Source organism: Mus musculus, chromosome 4, assembly GCF_000001635.26.
Source record: "Mus musculus strain C57BL/6J chromosome 4, GRCm38.p6 C57BL/6J".
In the NCBI taxonomy this organism is placed as follows: Eukaryota; Metazoa; Chordata; class Mammalia; order Rodentia; family Muridae; genus Mus; species Mus musculus.
This window is the reverse complement of record NC_000070.6, coordinates 130,353,611-130,372,435: the sequence shown is the minus strand read 5'-3', so window position 1 is coordinate 130,372,435 and position 18,825 is coordinate 130,353,611. Positions and strand designations below refer to the sequence as shown.

The following is an 18,825-nucleotide window of genomic DNA, read 5'->3' as shown; positions in this document are numbered from 1 at the left end:
CTGGGATTAAAGGTGTGCGCCACCACTGCTCGGCTTCTCGATCATCTTTAATACTAGTATTCAGGAGGCAGAGGCAGGCCTCAGTTTAAGACCAGTGTGGTCCACAGTGCAAGTTCTAGAACAGCTAGAGCAATATAGAGAAACCCTGTCTTGAAAAACAAAAATAAAAAAATCAACAAATAAAAAAGTCTTGCGCGCGCTCGACTGGCCAGGAAGAACGACGCTGCAACAGGATCCTTCTGCACACGTTTATTGGGAGAGCTTGATTGTAGAGGCGAAAAGACCCTGAGCCCAGAACTGGTGCTGCTTACATAGGCCTAGGAGAGGCGTGTCTCACATCTGATTGGTTAACTTGTCTTGGCAAAAGAACCTTCACTGCCTATGTATGTGTGGTGGCCAGCAGTAGCCAACTGCCACTCTGCAACTGCCACTCTGCAACGGCTTCCCACATCTCCTCCTTTTTGTTTTAATAAAATGAGGCTGGTCTAGGCCTGTGCAATTATGTCCATCCGCCATGGCTCCTGTTTTAGGTTGTTCCTCTAATGTCACAGCCTTTCCCGTCTTAGGTTGGTCTGTGCATGAGGAAAGTTGCCTGTCTCTGGATACCGCAGTACTGTGTGACAGTAACTGCTAAATGACCTAGGGTGAACTTATGGCCCACAAAGGTATACTTATCCTGGTCTCAATCATCAGGAGCAGGATCATCTTCGGATTCATCTTGATCTTTCACGAACCCAAAGTGGATTTTTTTCACCCGGTACCGCCGTTCCTCAGCTGAAGAGTTCTGAATCCACGCAGTCCGGATCCTTCTCAGCAGTCTGTTTTGCAGGAACACTTCATTACCACCGTTCCCCAGCTGAAGAGTTCTGAATCTACGCTCGATCCTTCTCAGCAGTCTGTTTTACGGGAACCTTTATTAACCGCTCCTTCCCCGTGATGCAGTTCTGAATCCTCCCTGTAGCAGGGGGTCTTTGCTCGTGCCTGAAGATGTTTCTTGTCCCGGGTTTTCGACACTTCTTGCGCGCGCTCGACTGGCCAGGAAGAACGACGCTGCAACAGGATCCTTCTGCACACGTTTATTGGGAGAGCTCGATTGTAGAGGCGAAAAGACCCTGAGCCCAGAACTGGTGCTGCTTACATAGGCCTAGGAGAGGCGTGTCTCACATCTGATTGGTTAACTTGTCTTGGCAAAAGAACCTTCACTGCCTATGTATGTGTGGTGGCCAGCAGTAGCCAACTGCCACTCTGCAGCTGCCACTCTGCAACGGCTTCCCACAAAAAAGACCAGGCCATGAAGCTGGGATGCTGTGGCTCAGAGCAGAGCACATCCTCAAATGCTAGAGGCCCTGGGTGATTGTCAGTACACCATTACGTCAAGTAGGGTCTTGTTGCTCCTAAGGTTTCTTCTAAAGCTTGGCAATATGTGTTTATTTCAGAATATAGATGCCTACACACCCATAGAGTTACATCCTTTTTGTTTGTATTTTCAAAAAATGTCCAGTGCATCCTAGGCTGGCCTCAAGTTTGCCAAATAGCTGATGGTAACTTTCAAATTCCGATCCTCACGTGTTCACTGCTCCCGCTCTGGGATTAAAGTGTGCACTGCACCTAATTCATGCAGTGCTAGGGATCAAACCCAGGGCAAGATCCACACCACCTGCACTATCTCCTCAGCCCTACACTCACTCCCCAACAGACTGGGAGTCCACACACTGATCCCTCTGGAGTACTGTCTCTTATCCAAAAATGCTTATTCTCAATAAGAACCCAATTAAGGTTACCAACTTATAGAAAGAAAATGAGAGTTCACACTGATCGTATTTGAACATAGTACCACAGGACTCATTTTAATTTTCCTCTCCTTTTTTTTTGTACCAAAAAACTCCATTTTCTTGAGAGTGAGATATCTTCTTGCGATTCTAAATATTTTTACATATTTGATCTGGCTCTGTGCATGTAGCCAATTTCCCACTTTCCCTTCAACTCTTTGCCTTCCTCACTTTGGTTGTCCTTAGGAGGGTCCTCCTCCCAGCCACACTGATCTGACTTCCTTAACATCTCAAGACCTTATCCCAAGAACCCATTCCCACAACAAGAAGAAGTTTGATGTCTTCAAATAAATTCAAAATAAAAAACTATGCAAAAGCAGAATCTTTAAGTGATATGAGATGTTACTCGTGTTACAAAATATTACTTTGGGGCTGAGGAGATGGCTCAGCAGTTAAGAACACTTTTTGCTACTGAGGAGGACCTGGGTTTGAGTCCCTGCACCCACATGGCGGTTCATAACCACTTGTAATCCCAGTTGCAGGGAGTGCAATGCCTTCCGATTGCTGTGGATCTACAGCATGGACTTGGCACACACAGACATACACAGTAACTTATACACTTAAACATGAGGACAAAGGGCAAACTTTTGGTCATGGTATTTCATCCCAGCAATAATAACTTTTAACTAAGACAGGTCTATGGTCTCAACTACTTAAAATGCTGCAGTTCAAGGCTAGCCTGGGCTACAGAAGGTGTTCAGGGCTGAACTGGACAACTTATTGAAATTCTGTCTCAAGCGCCAGCGGAGGTCAGAAGGCACCTGATCTCTTAGAACTGGAGTCACAGAGGGCTGTGAGCCACCATGTGGGAATCAAACCTGGGCCCTGTGCAAGAACAGCAAGTGCTCCTGACTGGCAAGCCAGCTCTCAAGCCCCGTACTTACTGTTCTTATGGAGGACGAGGCATGCATGTTGTCCACATAGAAACATGCAGACAAAGCATCCACACACATAAAATAGGTGTATCTAAGAAATAAAATAAAAAGTAAGGGGCCAGGACGTGGCAGCCAGAGAAGGGGGAATAGTAGCAGGTGTGTGTGTGTGTGCGCGCGCGCACGCATGTGTGCATGGTGTGGACATGGTATCAGGGGACACAGGCATGAGAGTGGCACAGAGAAACGCATGATTCAGGTGGTATTATGAAGCATCATGCCTGGAGAGATCTCGATTGTTGTTTTCCCCCCCTTCCTATTTCTAGGCCCCATTTTTTTCATTTGTAAAATGAGCATGCTGGATAGGATCAGTGGGTTCTAAAATTTCAGTGGGGTAACATTTTAAATACTTTCATGGCCATTCTAGACTCACTGAACCAGGTTCTGATTAATTTTTGCTTACTTGTGATTCATTTATTGAGTTCTTTTTCTTGAGACAGAGTCTGGCTGGACAGCTCAGAATGACCACTCTGACTTTGCCCACCACTCTGGGCGTGTTAGTGTTATTAACTGTCTTTTGAGACTGTCTCACTATGTAGCTGAGGTTGGCCAGCACACCAGTTCTACTCTGGGTATTTTTTTTTTTTTTTTGTTTTTCGAGACAGGGTTTCTCTGTGTAGCCGTGGCTGTCCTGCAACTCACTTTGTAGACCAGGCTGGCCTCGAACTCAGAAATCCGCCTGCCTCTGCCTCCCAAGTGCTGGGATTAAAGGCATGCGCTACTCTGGTTATTTTTAATAGGTTCTTCAGGTGATTCTAACACACACAGTTTGGCAATCATCCAACAAAATGATCTGCATAAGTAGGTGACTGAGATCATTTGCTGACCTCTTTTAGATATCTGTAATTTCACAAGAACCTTGTAAGCACTTATATTACTACTAATAAAGTTCAAAGGGTTAACGAAGTCCGCAAGGCAGTGGCGGTACACGAGGCCAGACTGGTCTACAGAATGAGTTCCAGGACAGCCTGTCTATGCAGAGTAGACAGAGAAATCCTCTCTCCAAAAGAAACCACAAACAAAACCAAACAACAACAACAACAACACCCCAAAACAGTCAATTAAAACCCCAACAAACTAAAAAGACTAAGACAGTAATGCTTGGAGAGTGAGCTGCTCAAAGTCACACAGTTCATCACTGAGCCATGAGTCAGATCCACACAGCCCATTGATTCCAAGTAGCAATATATTCTATAGAATTCTGCAGAGTAGTATTTTAATTAGGAAATTTTAAGTGTGCTTTGGAATACTGGCAGGAAGACAGGATAGAGATTACATTATGCCACCTCAGACAGCGAGACACAGAAAAACAATACCCACCTTAACTGTACCATCGTCACTGCCAGTACAGACAAGTTGGGGGCCCCGCCTGGCTGGGTAACAGGAGTTCACAAAGGAAGTATGCCCCTTTAGCCTTTTCACTCTCTCCCCAGTTTCACTATCCCACACCGCCACAGTTTTGTCTGTCGACGCTGAGAAGAGCATGCTAGAAAGAGAACACAAAGTAAGACAAGAGACCAGAGTAGTCAAGAGCACTGGCTGCATTTCTAGAGGACCTGAGTTGGTTTCCCAGGACACAGAAAACGACCCCAAACCGGTTGTAACTGATGCTGTCTTTCGGCCTCTATAAGTACTGCATGCATGTGGTATACAGATATACATGAAGGGCAAACACCTAAACGCATAAGAAGATAAATCTCAAAAGAGAGAGAGAAAAAAAGGGGCAAAAGTCATCTCTCTCTCTCTCCCCTCCCCCAACCAAAATGTGTCAGGTTCTTTCATCTCACTGCCTGCTGCACTGTGACTTTAGCTCATGACCACAGTGTGCCTCATCCTACCTTTGGCCACCCGATTCACCCTCTAGATTCTGTAGCAGGCTGATCCACATCATAGGAACAATACAGAGGTCTATCAACTCACCTTTTTCCCTTTTTGAGATACATATGGATACACTGCCCTCTAAGATGAAGTATTTAAGTACCACCTGCTGTGGTTACGATGAGGCTGACTGTGGTAATTAGATTTAATAGGTGAGTAACTCCAATTCTTTGTTCTGTCTCTGGGAATGATTTCTATGTTAAAGTTGATCTCATACTGCTCTTTCTGACAGGACCATGCTATGTAGCCCAGGCAGGTTTTGAACTCAAGACGCTCCTGCCCCATCACCACCCAAGACCTGGGAATGGAGTACGCACAATTATAATGCTGAAGAAAAAAATAATTTCTTTCTATTTTATGCCAAAGGGTATGTTGCTTGTCACGTGTGTGCAGTGTCTATAGGCCTGAAGAGGGCACTGGATGCTCTGAAACTGAAGTTACTTAGGGTTGTTGACAAGAATGTGGGTGCTGGGGTGCTGGGAACTGAACCTGAGTCTTCAGCAAGAGCATCAAGTGCTCTTAGCCTCTAAACTATCCCTCCAGCTCCTTATAATGTGTTCTTAATTCACAATGTAATAATGCAACATTGTGAAGTTTGAGATCAGAAATGTGAAACAGGCCAGGTGCAGTGTCATACACTTCCAGTCCCAGTTATTCAGGAGTCGAGGCAGAGGGATGGCAAATTCCAGATCAGACCGAGTAAATGACCAAGACCTTGATTCAGAGAGAAAAAACAGGGGCCGTGGAGATGGAGATGGCTTAGCCGGTATGAGGACCAGAGTTCAAATCTCCACATAAACACTGAGTATGGCCATACATACCTGCAACCCTAGCTCTCTGACAGAGCAGAGACAGGAGAGAACCACTGGGGCTTGCTGCTCACCAACTCAGCTCTAGACTCAGGGAGAGAACTGGTCTCAAGAGAGTAATGACCAGAAAAAAAAAAAAAAAAAAAAAGAAAGAAAGCCAGGTGTGCCTTTAATCCCAGCACTTGGGAGGCAGAGGCAGGCAGATTTCTGAGTTCGAGGCCAGCCTAGTTTACGGAGTGAGTTCCAGGACAGCCAGGGCAAGAGAGACAGAGAGAGAGAGAGAGAGAGAGAGAGAGAGAGAGAGAGAGAGAGAGAGAGAGAGAGAGAAAGAAATGTACAGAACAGTAAATCAGGACACCTGATGTCCTTTTGTCCTTAAATGCACACAGGTACGCATGTAGGGGCACAGACACACCCCACCTCCAAAATGCCATCATATGCTATTAGTATAATGTCTATCTAATCTTGGAACACGAGGCTATGAACAGGTAAAAATAAAAATTAAAAAGATAAGATCATGGGTTGGTGAGATGGCTCAGAGGTAAAGGTAGCCACTACCAAGCCTGATCTCCGTGCTCATGTTTTAGAAAATAAGAACCAATGCCCCAAACTGGCTGCTCGCTCGCTCTCGCTCTCTCTCTCTCCACACACACACACACACACACACACACACACACACACCCCTAATATGTCAAAACTCAACAATTTTGGTAGAAAAGAACTTCAGAAAAATGTATAATTATCTTTGGAGAGGTAAAATGTGGAAAATTTCCTTATTTGCTTTTTTTTTAAAAAAAGATTTATTTATTTATTATATATGAGTACACTGTAGCTGTCTTTAGACACCCCAGAAGAGGGCATCAGGTCTCATTACAGATGGTTGTGAGCCACCATGTGGTTACTAGGGATTTGAACTCAGGACCTTTGGAAGGGCAGTCAATGCTCTTACCCACTGAGCCACCTTACCAGGGCCCTATTTGTGTTTTTTTATTTTAATTTTTTGTTTATTACTTTCATGATAAAAATAGCTAACTTCAACCCTCTGAATCTCTCAGCAGATGGAGGCATTTGCCAGTTTGATTCCTAGAACTCACACAAAGGCAAACAAAGAAAACTAGTGCCCCAAAGCCGTCCTGACCTGTATCCATGCACCCCTCTCTCAGAAACGGTAGCTCTGGTTGTCCCAAAACTCTATAGACCAAGCCGGCCTCAAACTCAGAGACCCACCTGCCTTTGCCTCCTGAGAGCCGACATATGCCACTATACCAGGCAATAAAAACGTAAAGAGCTATTTCTTTTTTTTTTTTTTTTTTTTTTTTAAAGATTTATTTATTCATTTATTTATTTATTATATATGTAAGTACACTGTAGCTGTCTTCAGATACTCCAGAAGAGGGCATCAGATCTCGTTACGGATGGTTGTGAGCCACCATGTGGTTGCTGGGATTTGAACTTGGGACCTCCGGAAGAGCAGTTGGCGCTCTTAACCACTGAGCCATCTCGCCAGCCCCCAAAGAGCTATTTCAAATTACATTTGCTTTATGTCTCATGAACGGGCTGCCCTGAGCACTGGTGGGTGGGAGAAAATGGTGATGTGCTCTTAAGTATGCACTGCATCGCCCCTGTGGGCCTCAAAACTGTGCTTCTCCTGCCTCAGCTTTCTCAGTCTGACATTACAGGATTACAACACTGTGCCAGCTAACACGTACCAGTTTCTGAGAACGTCTCCCAAGCGACAGAGCTCAGGGCTGACGTGTAAAGGCTGCTAAGCAATACTGTGGGAAGCAGCTGTCACTTCAGCTGCGGGCCACTCACTCACCTGCCATCTGTGTTATAGTGCAGCTCCATCACTGCTCCACTGTGTCCCTTCAACGTCGCATAGTTATCACAGTCTCCATAGACGTTCCACAACACTGTGAGGAAGACATGAGAAGCCATCAGCAGCCGAAAAACCTTACTTGGAAAATACCCAAAGTCTTTTCGAAATTATATACCCATGGCACAACACTGGTTCATCAATTAGATCTGTTTTCCTGACACTACAGCCTGTGTGTGTGCGCGCGTGCACACAGGTGTGGAAGAAAATCAGTGCACGGGAACAGAAGACAGGACAACTTTCGGTGCTGTCCATAAGGTACCATCTTTCTTTTTTTTCTTGTTGGTTTGTTTATTTGGGTTTTTGAGACAGGGTTTCTCCGTTGTTGCCCTGGCTTTCCTGGAACTCACTCTGTAGACCAGGCTGGCCTCGAACTCAGAAATTCGCCTGCCTCTGCCTCTCGAGTGCTGGGATTAAAGGAGTGCGCCACCACGCCAGGCCGATAGGTACCATCTTTCAAAGTCAGGAACTTGCAAGCAGACTAGGCTGTCTAGCTGATGGGCCCCAGATCTACCTGTCCACCTCTCCAGAGCCGAGAGTACAAGCACACGCCACCTTACCTGGCTTTATACGGATTCTGAAAACTAAACTCAGGGTTTTCTCAGCCTTATTAGACAAGATCTGCTTATTTTATTTTATGTATTTTGTTTGCAAGTATGTATATGCACCACATGCATGCTTGAACACTATGAAGGCCAAAAGAGGGAGTTGGATTCCCTGGAACTGGAGTTACAGATAAATGAGAGCCACCATGTAGCTAGTGGGAACTGAACCTGGGCCCTCTACAAGAGCAATATCTGCACTACCTGCTGAGGTAGTATTCCATCCCCTTAAGCTTTAAGTTCTTAAAAGTTGGTACCTTTTCTTATATATATGCTCTGAATCTATAAAGCGTCTGAAAAGAGGGCTGTTAGGGCATAGTACCTCTGCTTCATTTCTACTTATTCTTTTTTTTAAAAATTATTTTATTTATTTATTTATTTATTTATTTATTTATTTATTATATGTATGTACACTGTCTTCAGACACTCCAGAAGAGGGCATCAGATTTTGTTACAGATGGTTGTGAGCCACCATGTGGTTGCCGGGATTTGAACTCAGGACCTTTGGAAGAGCAGTCGGCGCTCTTAACTGCTGAGCCATCTCACCAGCCCCTACTTATTCTTTCAAATATTTATTATTTACTGATGTATATGAAAGTGGAGGGACAGTCAGAACATAGCCGTAGTAATCAGATGTGTATGTGTGTGTGTGTGTGTGTGTGTGTATTCACACCCTCAGAGGTCAGAACACTGGATGCCTTGGAACTGTATTACAGATAGTTGTGATGTCAGGTGCTGGGAACTGAACTTAGGTCTTCCGAAAGAGCAGTAAATAGTCTTTTTTGTTGTTGTTGTTCTTTTGCTTTATAAATAGTTGATTTTTATTTTATGTATACTGGTGATTTAACTGCAAATAAGTCTGTGTAAGGGTGTCAGATCACCTGGAAGAGGAGTTATAGATGGTTGTGAGCTGTCATGTGGATGCTGGGAATTGAACTCGGGACCCCTGAAAGAGCAACCAGTGCTCTTAACTGCTGAGCCATCTCTCCAGCTTGTTTTTTTGTTTTTTGTTTTGTTTGTTTGAGGCAGGGTTTCTCTCTGTAGACCTGACTGATCTGGAACTCCCTCGGTAGACCAGGCTGGTTTTGAACTCAGAGGTTCACCCATTAAAGCCAAACTGATGCTCTTGCTAAATCAGCTCAAGGAGTTGTCTCCATGAGGGCTGGAGAGATAGCTCAGCGGTTAAGAGCACTGACTGCTCTTCCAGAGGTCCTGAGATCAATTCCCAGCAACCACTTGGTGGCTCACAACCATCTGTAATGGGATCTGATGTACTTTTCTAGTGTGTGTCTGAAGACAGCTGCAGTGTACTCATATAAATAAAAGATAAATACATCTTTAAAAAATTATATATATGCGCTCTTGGTAGCATGGGCCTATAATTCCAACACTTGGGAGGCAGAGGCAGGAGGATTAGAAATTCATTCTGACTACATAGCCAGTTTAAGGTCAGCCTGGGCTACATGAGCATGACAGAAGGAGAGTAGAGGAGGGGAGGGAGGGGAAGAGAGGAGGAAGGGGGAGGGAAGAAGAGAAAGAGAGCAAAGAAGAATATATAACTCCAACCGAAGCAACCTACTTTCCAATTAGTACATTTCCTTCCTTTTATTTTACACATGCCCTGCTTTAGCATGACTATAGTTTAACTTGGCAATTTAGACTGATGTCTGAGGATTTCTATGGCACTCAAAATTAAAGAGATCATTATTAGCAGAGAGCTGTATGTAACTCCAGTTCAAAATTGTGCCTTACGTATTAGCCGGTCAAATCCTGCAGAAGCCAGGGTGGATCCATTGGGGTGAAACTTGCAGCAGTACACTTCCCCCTCATGTCCCGAGAGCAGCATGATTGGAGCTTGAAGGGAAGAACACCTGGGCGGTCCCTAAACCAAAGACAAGTGTGAGGCAGCCATTGTCCACAGGCAAAGGAAAGCTGGGGCAGCGCATCTCATCTGGGTCAGGGATAGCACAGATCTCACCTGGGTCAGCGATAGTACCCCTGCTCACAGAACTCTCTGACAATCCCTTGGACAGTCCAGCATATGCCCAATGCGCTTTTTTCTCCCTAAGGCTGTCTCTGTTCCACAGACGACTTCTGACTGCTTGATCATGTTGAATCCACTTATGCTTCAGAATCTTAACATAGAAAGATGTCTTTCACAAGAGACCTTCCTTATTTTGTATCTTTTAAATATTTCCTCCTCAGAGTCTGTCTTTCATCACTCAAACTAACCTACTTTGAGTGAGGTACCTCCCCACACCAGTATTCCACTAGCTCCAGGGCAGGCGGTCAAAGCCCCATCACTACCTGAATTTCCCTTTCTTGCCTTTCTTTTTCCCCAAAGAGATGAAGCTCTGGGAGTACAGGTACATTCTTCATTTTAGTCACCATTTTCCTGTCTCAAGTTCACCCAGCTAGCCTTTGAAAAACCTTGTATGGTACAGCTTATTACGCAAAATAGATTTTGGGGGAATGAGCAGGGTCTTAATATGTAGCCCAGGAAGGTCTTAAAATTTTCAGTCCTCCTAAGAACAAGTGTGTATCACTGTGCCAGGCTTAGCAAAGTAGATTTGATTATGATCTTGGAGAATAAACCTAGGCAATCTTACTCATTAAATAAGAACAAGTGTACTACCAATAATCCTGAAATCTCTTTAGCAGATTCCGGCAGACTTACTTATTTTTATTATCATGTACTATCTATAAGCAATGGGTTTCATTTTGATATATCCATAAATGCAAATAATGTACCAAGATCATACTCATCCAACATTTTTATTCAAAAAGTGTCACATGTTGGCTAAAGAGATGGCTCAGTGGTTAAGAGCACTTACTGCTCTTCTAAAGGACCCAAGTCCAGTTCCCAGCATCCACAATGGGCAGCTTTCAAGGGCTGTAACTTTAGGGTCAGAGGATCCAACATTCTTTTCTGGCCACTGAGTTCCCCCTCCCCACATATGAAACACACACACACACACTCACACTCACACACACACACACACTCACACACACACGCCTAAAACAGCACTCAGTAAAACAGTAGACCTTGCATTCTAGTGGAAAGTGAGAGAAAGGCACACAGAGCCACCCAGTGCTGAGTGCCATGGGAAGAAACAGTATGGGTTCCAGATTACAGGACACTCCAACTTGAAACACAGTGGTCAGGAAAGCCCCTCTGAAAACCTGGTGTCTGAGCAAAGATTTGAAAGAGCAAACAGCTGACCATGTGGGCATTTAAAAGAACATTCCAGCAAAAGCACCAAGGAAAGAAAGAACATTATAAGTCGGTGTCTTGAGCCAAGTGACATGCCAGAAAACTGGTAGATGAACAAGGTAAGGAGGGGATTATTACAGAGAATTTGATTTTTAAAAAAACGCACAATAGAAAGCCAACATAATGTTTTCAGCAGAGTATACCATGTGACTTAATATTTCCATGATTCCCCTGGCTACTGGATTAATAACCAATCCTTGGTTCAAAGACAAAAACCAGGAATACTAAATTAAGCTCTACCTGCAGTGATGTCAGATGACATAAAAACAGTTTTAACAAGAAGGTAAAAAAAAAGATCATAGTTACACAGATCTCTTCTCTTCTCTCTTTCAACAGGACTTTGCCATAATAAATAGCCTACACTGGCTTGGAGCCATGGATCTTCTGGATACAAAAAAGTTTGCCTTCCCCATTTGCAAAGTAACAGCTTCTTTCAGTCAGGTACCATGGTTAATGGAAATTTCACACGCAAAACATCCAAGATAACATCCAACGAGTGTTAATTACAATTATAAATGCAGAGAAAGAAAAAAGTTCTACCAGGTAGTAAAGCGAGCTATCATTCATTTCCATTGCCTCCCCTCTCATTCATTCGTCCACTCTGCAAACTTTCCTGAATGTTTCTTTTATGCTAAACCCCTGAAGATTTAGGATGCGGAAGCTTGGGTCTTGATTTTGAGGCCAAGGTTTTAAATGATTCAATGCCACTGAAGGGCTGAAAACAGGCGTCTACTAGGGAAACACGTATGAACCACACAGAGAACACCAGGCACCTTCACAGAAGCCTATTTTAACTTCAGGCTCACTGTCTTTCCGTTCCCTCAGAGGCGACATCATCCGTAGGAAGAGGGGCGGAGGGCCAAAGGCGGGATGACTCCCCACTTACCGCCTGCAGCAATGCCCCTGGAGTCGCCTGCTGCGGCCCCGCTCCGGGGCCGGCTCCTGCCGCTCCCAACAGCAACTCATGTCGCGGCCGCTTGACGGGAACCAGGGGTAGCTCCGGGCCCTTACGCTTCTGCTGCTCGATCATGGCGGCAGCCACTCTCCTCGGCGCCGCCACTAACCGCGCCGCCGACCGGAGGCGCCGCGCAATTGGTTCCAACTGAGTTCTTCCTCCAGAACTTCCGGAGAGGAGCAACCAATTGGCTTCTAACATTTCCTTCTGGAAAGCCCTCTGAATACACTCTTGTGATTGGTCCCATTCTGATGACGTCACGAGAAGGCGACTCTGGGATTGGGTCGCGGAGCTGGCGTTCTCCCCCGCCCCCTCGGGCGCGCAGTGCATCGTGGGTGAGAACGAGCGGAGCAGGTTTGGCGTTCCTAGCTATGAAGCGGCTGTCCTGCTAGGCGCGGACGCGGAGTGAGTGTGTGGGGAATCAGGCGGGTGGCTGTTCCAATCTGGAAGGTGCGAGGTGGTGATAGGCCTGAGCCTGCCCTTTTCAGCTATCAGCCTTAGCAGCATGGGGTGGCAGGAGGTGTCGCCGGAAAGAGAAGTCCCTTGGTAGGCTGGAGCGGAGCTTTGGCATCTCTGGCTCCAGGACTCGAACCCTCAGACGGCTATCCCTTGACAGCTGCTCTGCAGGATGCCAATTCTGCGTCTAGCTCTGTGCTGGCCCGAGTCCTGGCCTCCAGGCTTCAGTGCCGGACTTGGCTGAGGCGGCGGACTTAGTTGTCACTGATTTAGCCGTCTTTTTAAAAGGGCTTTAATTTATGTCCCCGAGACAGCCAGTGATGAGGAAAGTATCAGATGGTTCTTCCGAAGCACAGTTTAGTTGAGAAATCGAACAATCATGCTTGCGTGCCAGGTCTTCTCGAAAGTGGTCCAAATGATATTTATTGTGCAGTGCGTTTGGGGGTCATTCTGAAGAAATATGGTCCTCTACCCCAGAGTGTGGGAAACGTGTTAAACAAATTTGATGTTAAACAAAAACCATTTGATCGGAAGACTACCTAAACAAGCGATGCCTCTTGCTGTGAGTTACTAATATAAACTTGAAGGCTTTTTAAAGGAAAAGACATCTGAGCGGTTCCTATCTGATGGGACGGTTCTAATTAGGGGAAGAGAGGAAGGGAGAACGTTCTGCACAGAACAGCAGGTTCTATCAGTCGGAAAGATGAGGGAGACACAAAGAGCCGGTGTGGGGGGAGAGAGAGAGCGAGAGCGAGAGCGCTAGCTTAAAGTGAATATGGTATGGGATGAACCTGGAAGTCATGAAGATTTGCAGGAAGTTGAAGCTTTTACTTTAAAATTAATAGGAAGCCAGCGATAGTTTTCTCTCTCCTCCAGAATGTGGTGCAAAAGAGGACTTGATCCCTCAGGCTTAATGGTGTGATGAGATTGGAGAAAGATAAGAGGTTTACTGGGAGTAAATAGACCATTTCGGGAGCATGAACAGTAGTTCTGATCAGCAATGCCAGTGAGAACCAAGCTGGAGCTGTGACTGAAGACAGGTTTAACAGTATCTTGAGATAGCAGGGGAGTAAATTGGACAGAATAGATTGGATGATGCTCTTAGTCCCAACACTGGAGGCTGAGACAGGAGGTCTCAAAACCAAAAGCAACAAAACCAAAGCTAGCCTGGGCAACATTGGGATTTTCAACCCATACCAGGCTGCTAGCGTGACACATTGTTTCATCTTCTTTTTTTTTTTCCCCTAAGACAGGGTCTCAATATGTAGCTGGAGCTCCTGAAACTCACTCTATAGACCAGGCTGGCCTTGAACTCAGATCCACCTGTTTCTGCCTCCCCGGTGCATGTATGTATTTGTCCCTTAGGAATGCCCAGTGCTAGCATGTGAACTACGATTGAGTGCTAGAAACTCTAACCCCAAGTCCTTTGTAAGCGTGTCTTAGTTAGGGTTTTATTGCTGTGAACAGACACCATGTCCAAGGCAACTCTTATAAAGCCACCATTTAGTTGGGGCTGGCTTACAGGCTTAGAGGTTTGGTACATTAGTATCAGGGCAGGCATGGTGCAGGAGTAGCTGAGAGTTCCATATCCTCATCTTCTAGATTGAATCTCTCTGGCAGCTAGGAGGAGTGTCAAAGCCCACCCCCACAGTGACTTCCTCCAGCAAGGCCACACCTATCCCAACAAGGCCACACCTCCTAATAGGGCCACTCCCTGGGCCAAGAATATACAAACCATCACAAAAAGTAACAAGTGCTCTCAATCTCTGAGCCACCTCTCTCTAGCCCTTGCATAGTGAGATTCTAGCTCACAGAGCCAGGGCCTGCTGATGTGACCTCTGGTTTCAGTCCTTAGCACTGCAAGAAGACCTCTTCCACCAAATAAAAATTTTAAAATTGCTTAAGGCCTCTGTTCTGTGGATAGAGCAAATGAAAAAAAGGCAGGGTGGAGTGGTGCTCTACTTTAATCCCAGCACTCAGGAGGCAAAGGCAGGTGGATCTCTGTGAGTTCAAAACTAGTCTGTGTTTTCCATAGTGTTCTTGAGACAGAGAATCGTGTCTCGAGAGAGGATGGGGGGGTGTTATTAGATATTGCTCTTCATAATTTTATTTAGGTTTATTTAGAATTATTATTTTATGTGTATGAATGCTTTGCTTGAATGTATGTATACTGTATATTAGCCTGGTGCTGAAGGAGGCCAGAAGAAGGCATCAGATCCTCTGGGAGTGGAGTTACATACTGTTATGAGCCACCGTGTGGGTGCTGGGAATGAACCCGAATCTGCTGGAAGAGCGGCGCTTTAACCTGCTGAAGCTTTAACAGCCTAATTCTGCAAGGAGCCACTTTGTGTATTTCCATGACTAATGTGTGTGGAGAGGAACTGGGATGTCTGCCCACATTTTGGGTGTCCCAGTGCTATTATAGATTCTATACTTGGCTAATTAACTTCTTAAGTGTGGTAGTGATTAGTAAAGGTCTCATAATAGAACCATGAAGTTCAAATTAATAACACTTGTTCAGCCATGTGAGGCTGGGCAAAAGAAGGGAAAGTCTGGAGATGAAACCGCATGGCTGGGAAATAGGTGGGGGGGGGTGCACTCAGTCATGTCTCTAGAATGGGCAGATCAGCCTCTATCCTGTGTTCATGTTCCTGTGTGCAGGTGTGCATGTATGCACATGTATGGAGATGAGAGATTGACATTGTATTTTTCTGTTGTTCTCCACTTTACTTATTGAGATAGTATCTCTCCCTAAACCTGATGCTCACTGATTCCATTAGATTTATTGACTACCTGGTCCCAGGAATTCTCAAGTCACTGCCTCTGCAGTGCTGAGATTATGAGCCTGCACATCTGGGCCCAGCTTTTATACTTGGGTGCTGGAGATGGAAAGGAGTTCTCATAATACAAAGCAAGTCTTTGTGACTGAGCCTTCTCACCAGTCCCCAAAGGTGTGCATTTAAAATTAAAAGCACATAGAAAAGTTGGAGAAACACTCAGCCATTAAGACTTCTTGCTGCTCTTTCAAAGGACCAGGGTTCAGTTCCCAGCACCCACATTGAGTAGTCACAACCAATTTTAGCTCCAATTCCAGGGGATCTTCTGGTGCTCTCTTCTAGCTTATAGTGGCACACACACACACACACACACACACACACACACACACACACAAATAAAGAAAGAGAAATTCCTTTTTTTTCTGTATAACTTTGATTGGCTAGGAACTCACTGTGTAGACTAAGCTGGTCTCAAACTCAGAGATCTACCTGCCTCAGCCTTACTTTTTAGGGGGAGGGGGTTCAAGATAGGGTTTGTCTGTGTAGCTCTGGCTGTCCTGGAACTTGCTCTGTAGACCAGGCTGGCCTTGAACTCTGAGATCTGCCTGCCTCTGCCTCCTGAGTGCTCAGATCAAAGGAGTACAACACCAGTACCCAGCTAAGACTTCTGTAGTTGATGTTTTTCAGGCCTGGCCAGGAGCATTAGACTCTGGGATCAAATTCGACTGTTGCTAGGTCTCGGTCTCTCTCTCTCTCTCTCTCTCTCTTTCTCTCTTTCTCTCTTTCTCTGTCTCTCTCTCTCTCTCTCTGTCTGTCTGTCTCTCTCTCTCTCTCTGTCTCTCTCTGTGTGTGTGTGTGTGTGTGTGTGTATCTCACTGTGCATTTCAGGCTATCTTCAAACTTTCTGTTCTTTCTCCCCAACCTGAGTACTCAGGCATGCTAGGCTTTCTATAACTAAGCTATATCCCCAATCATAGGCCTCAGACTTTCTGTGTACCCCAGGCTAGTCTCAAACTCACGACCGTTTCCTAAGTGCAGGGATTGTTGGTAATCCAGGCAGAGGTCATTACATCCAGCTTCATTGCTAGGTTTTAAGCCTTGTGATCTGACTCCTAGAAGCTGTTCATCATTAATATACACTAATGAATAGAAGCTATATTTTATGTCCCCTGCACAGCAGTGTACCTGGACATAGTAAATGCTTGGTAAATGTTGTCTTCTTACCATTCTTACAAGGTCTCATTGTATAACCTCGGCTAGCTTGTGGATCATCTGGCCTGAGACCTCTCTTTCTGATATGTTGAGATCTAGGCACACGTACCCTTTCTTTCCAAAGTCATTGCATGACAAGTGAGTAGCAGCAGTAGTGATAAAAGGAGTGAGCACTGCGCAGGGATGATGCCACTGGAGTAGTGATTCAGGACAGTAAGGTAGGAAAATCACTTCATCTCAGTTCAGCAGGGGTCTAGAACTGGGCAATACAGTGTCAAAACAGTCATGCAGTTCTGTCACCAAGTCTTGCTTAACATGTACCAGGTTCTAGATTTGATATCTATTATCATAAACGAACAAAACTGACCCTAAACAAAGCCAAGCATGGTTGCACATGCCTGTCATCCCAGCACTGAGGAGGCGGATGCAGGAAGATCTTCACAAGCTCAAGGGTAACCTGAGCTACACAGGAAAACTCTAGCCTCAAAAACACCCCACAAAAATAGGCTAGGAAGATGGTTCATCCAGTAAAGATATTTGCTGTGCAGGTGTGCGGGCCTGAGTTCAAAACCCCAGAGTCCACGTAGAAAGCTGTAGTTACTTGTGTGTATGAATCCAGGGCTGTGGTGGAGGGAACAGGGTTCACTAGTGCTGGCTGACTGCCTGGCTAGCTCCAGGTTAGTGAGAGATCCCGTGTCAAGGGAAAAAGATGGAGTGCCCTCATGCGCACCAATATACAGGCATGCCCATACACCGTAGACACAAAGAAATGTAAGTAAAATTAAAAGCAACGGCAGCATCCCAGACGAACTAGCCAAATAACCAAATCCCCTGCGTAGACTAAGAGTACTAGTGATTGGGTAAGTAACAAATCACAAAGAAGTGGCATCCAGGTTCCCAGATGTCCCACAGTTAGAATGCTGAGATGGGATGATAGTACATTGTGTGGCCTGACATTATTACTTTTTGGAGGTTACCCATGGCCTGTCTGCACATTTCTTTCTTTGCGTTTCTGGGGATAACCTTGGGGGGTCATGCTGCATGCTAGGCAACCTCTGCCATGACCTCCATACCCAGCCCCAGTCATTATTTCCTTATTTGTATGTGTTATATATGTGTTCATATATGTATGTGCACGGGTGTACATGCGTGTGTGGGCATGTTGGAGGCCAGAGGTGGATGTTCAGTGTCCTCCTTAATCACTCTTCACCTTACCTTTGTGGCGTTTGAGACTGGGTCTCACTGTGTGTCTTGGGCTACCATGGGGATGACCTGGAACCCACAGAGATCCACCTCCTCTGCCTTCAGAGTGCTGTGGTTAAAGGTGCGCATCACCAGGCCTGGCCTCCTTACCTTTTGAAACACAGTCACCCACGAGGCTATCCGGTCTATACATCACTGACTTGGGGTCTGTCTGTCGCTGCCCCTCCCACTGTGGTTACAGACTTGTGCCACTGCGCCTGGATTTGTATGGGTCTGAACTCATGCTTACACAGTAGGCGCTCTATGACTGAGCCATATCCCCAGCCCCTCCTTCTTTAATGCAGATGTCTCTCTAATTGTTGTTTCTTTCTGAAAGGACGTTTGAATTAGCTTTAGCAGAAGAGAGATGGAGGAGCCATAGACTGTTAAGGATGAATTCAGGAAGGCCTGAGACCATGGAGAACTTGCCTGCACTGTATACTATTTTTCAAGGAGAGGTATGTTTTGCGCTTTGAAACTTCCCTTTTAGAGAGTGTGGAAGCGTCTGAGGGAGGAGAGCGTCTGGGGTTACTCCACTAGAGGCTGTCACAGACCTTCTCTAGGCCACAGACCTCTGTGAACTCACTTGACACCTCACAGCATCTCTACCTTACATTTTAAACTTTTTTTTCTTTTTTTCACAAAATGGGTCTCTTTACCAGTCTTTTTTTCATTTTAGCAGAAGGAATCGCTATCTATTTGTTGCCAAAGCTAGAACTCTGGTCATGGCACTTGATTTCATCCTTTGATTCGCTGTTGCCCTTTCTTCTTTACCTCCCTCAAGAGTCCTAATCATACCTCCAGTCTATGTGCTGATTCATGCCTTTGCTACCTCGTAGTCTGCATCTCTCGCTTGGCTCTGACTGGAATTGCCTGCTTCTATTGCAGCCCCTCTCCAATCCGTTCATCGCTCTGTACACAGAATATCATTCCAAAACAAGTTATGGCTAGGAATGTGGCTCAGTTGGAAGAGTGACCGCCCA

The 18,825-nt window shown here is 45.4% G+C and overlaps 2 protein-coding genes across 8 annotated transcripts in view; one reads left to right on the top strand and one right to left on the bottom strand.

Annotated features, from left to right (window-relative positions):
* The window catches only part of Snrnp40 (small nuclear ribonucleoprotein 40 (U5)), a 29,902-nt gene extending 17,598 nt beyond the window's left edge, over window positions 1–12,304 (bottom strand). The window contains exons 1-4 of the mRNA NM_025645.2: window positions 12,087–12,304; window positions 9,679–9,808; window positions 7,268–7,361; window positions 4,082–4,247 (exon numbers count right to left, since the gene is read on the bottom strand). Coding sequence (NP_079921.2) covers window positions 4,082–4,247; window positions 7,268–7,361; window positions 9,679–9,808; window positions 12,087–12,230 — 534 coding nt within the window. The 5' untranslated portion in view covers window positions 12,231–12,304. The remainder of the gene's footprint in view (window positions 1–4,081; window positions 4,248–7,267; window positions 7,362–9,678; window positions 9,809–12,086) is intronic.
* A 139-nt stretch (window positions 12,305–12,443) lies between these two features.
* The window catches only part of Zcchc17 (zinc finger, CCHC domain containing 17), a 44,610-nt gene continuing 38,228 nt past the window's right edge, over window positions 12,444–18,825 (top strand). For 3 of the 7 annotated variants that reach the window (NR_149716.1, NM_001355399.1, NM_153160.5), the window contains exons 1-2: window positions 12,444–12,560; window positions 18,180–18,300. Coding sequence is in view for 1 of the 7 variants with exons in the window: in NM_153160.5 (NP_694800.1) it covers window positions 18,235–18,300 (66 nt within the window). In the remaining 6 variants the exon portion in view is untranslated. The remainder of the gene's footprint in view (window positions 12,561–18,179; window positions 18,301–18,825) is intronic. The other 4 variants (NR_149717.1, NM_001355398.1, XM_030253690.1 and 1 more) reach the window with 3 other exon arrangements.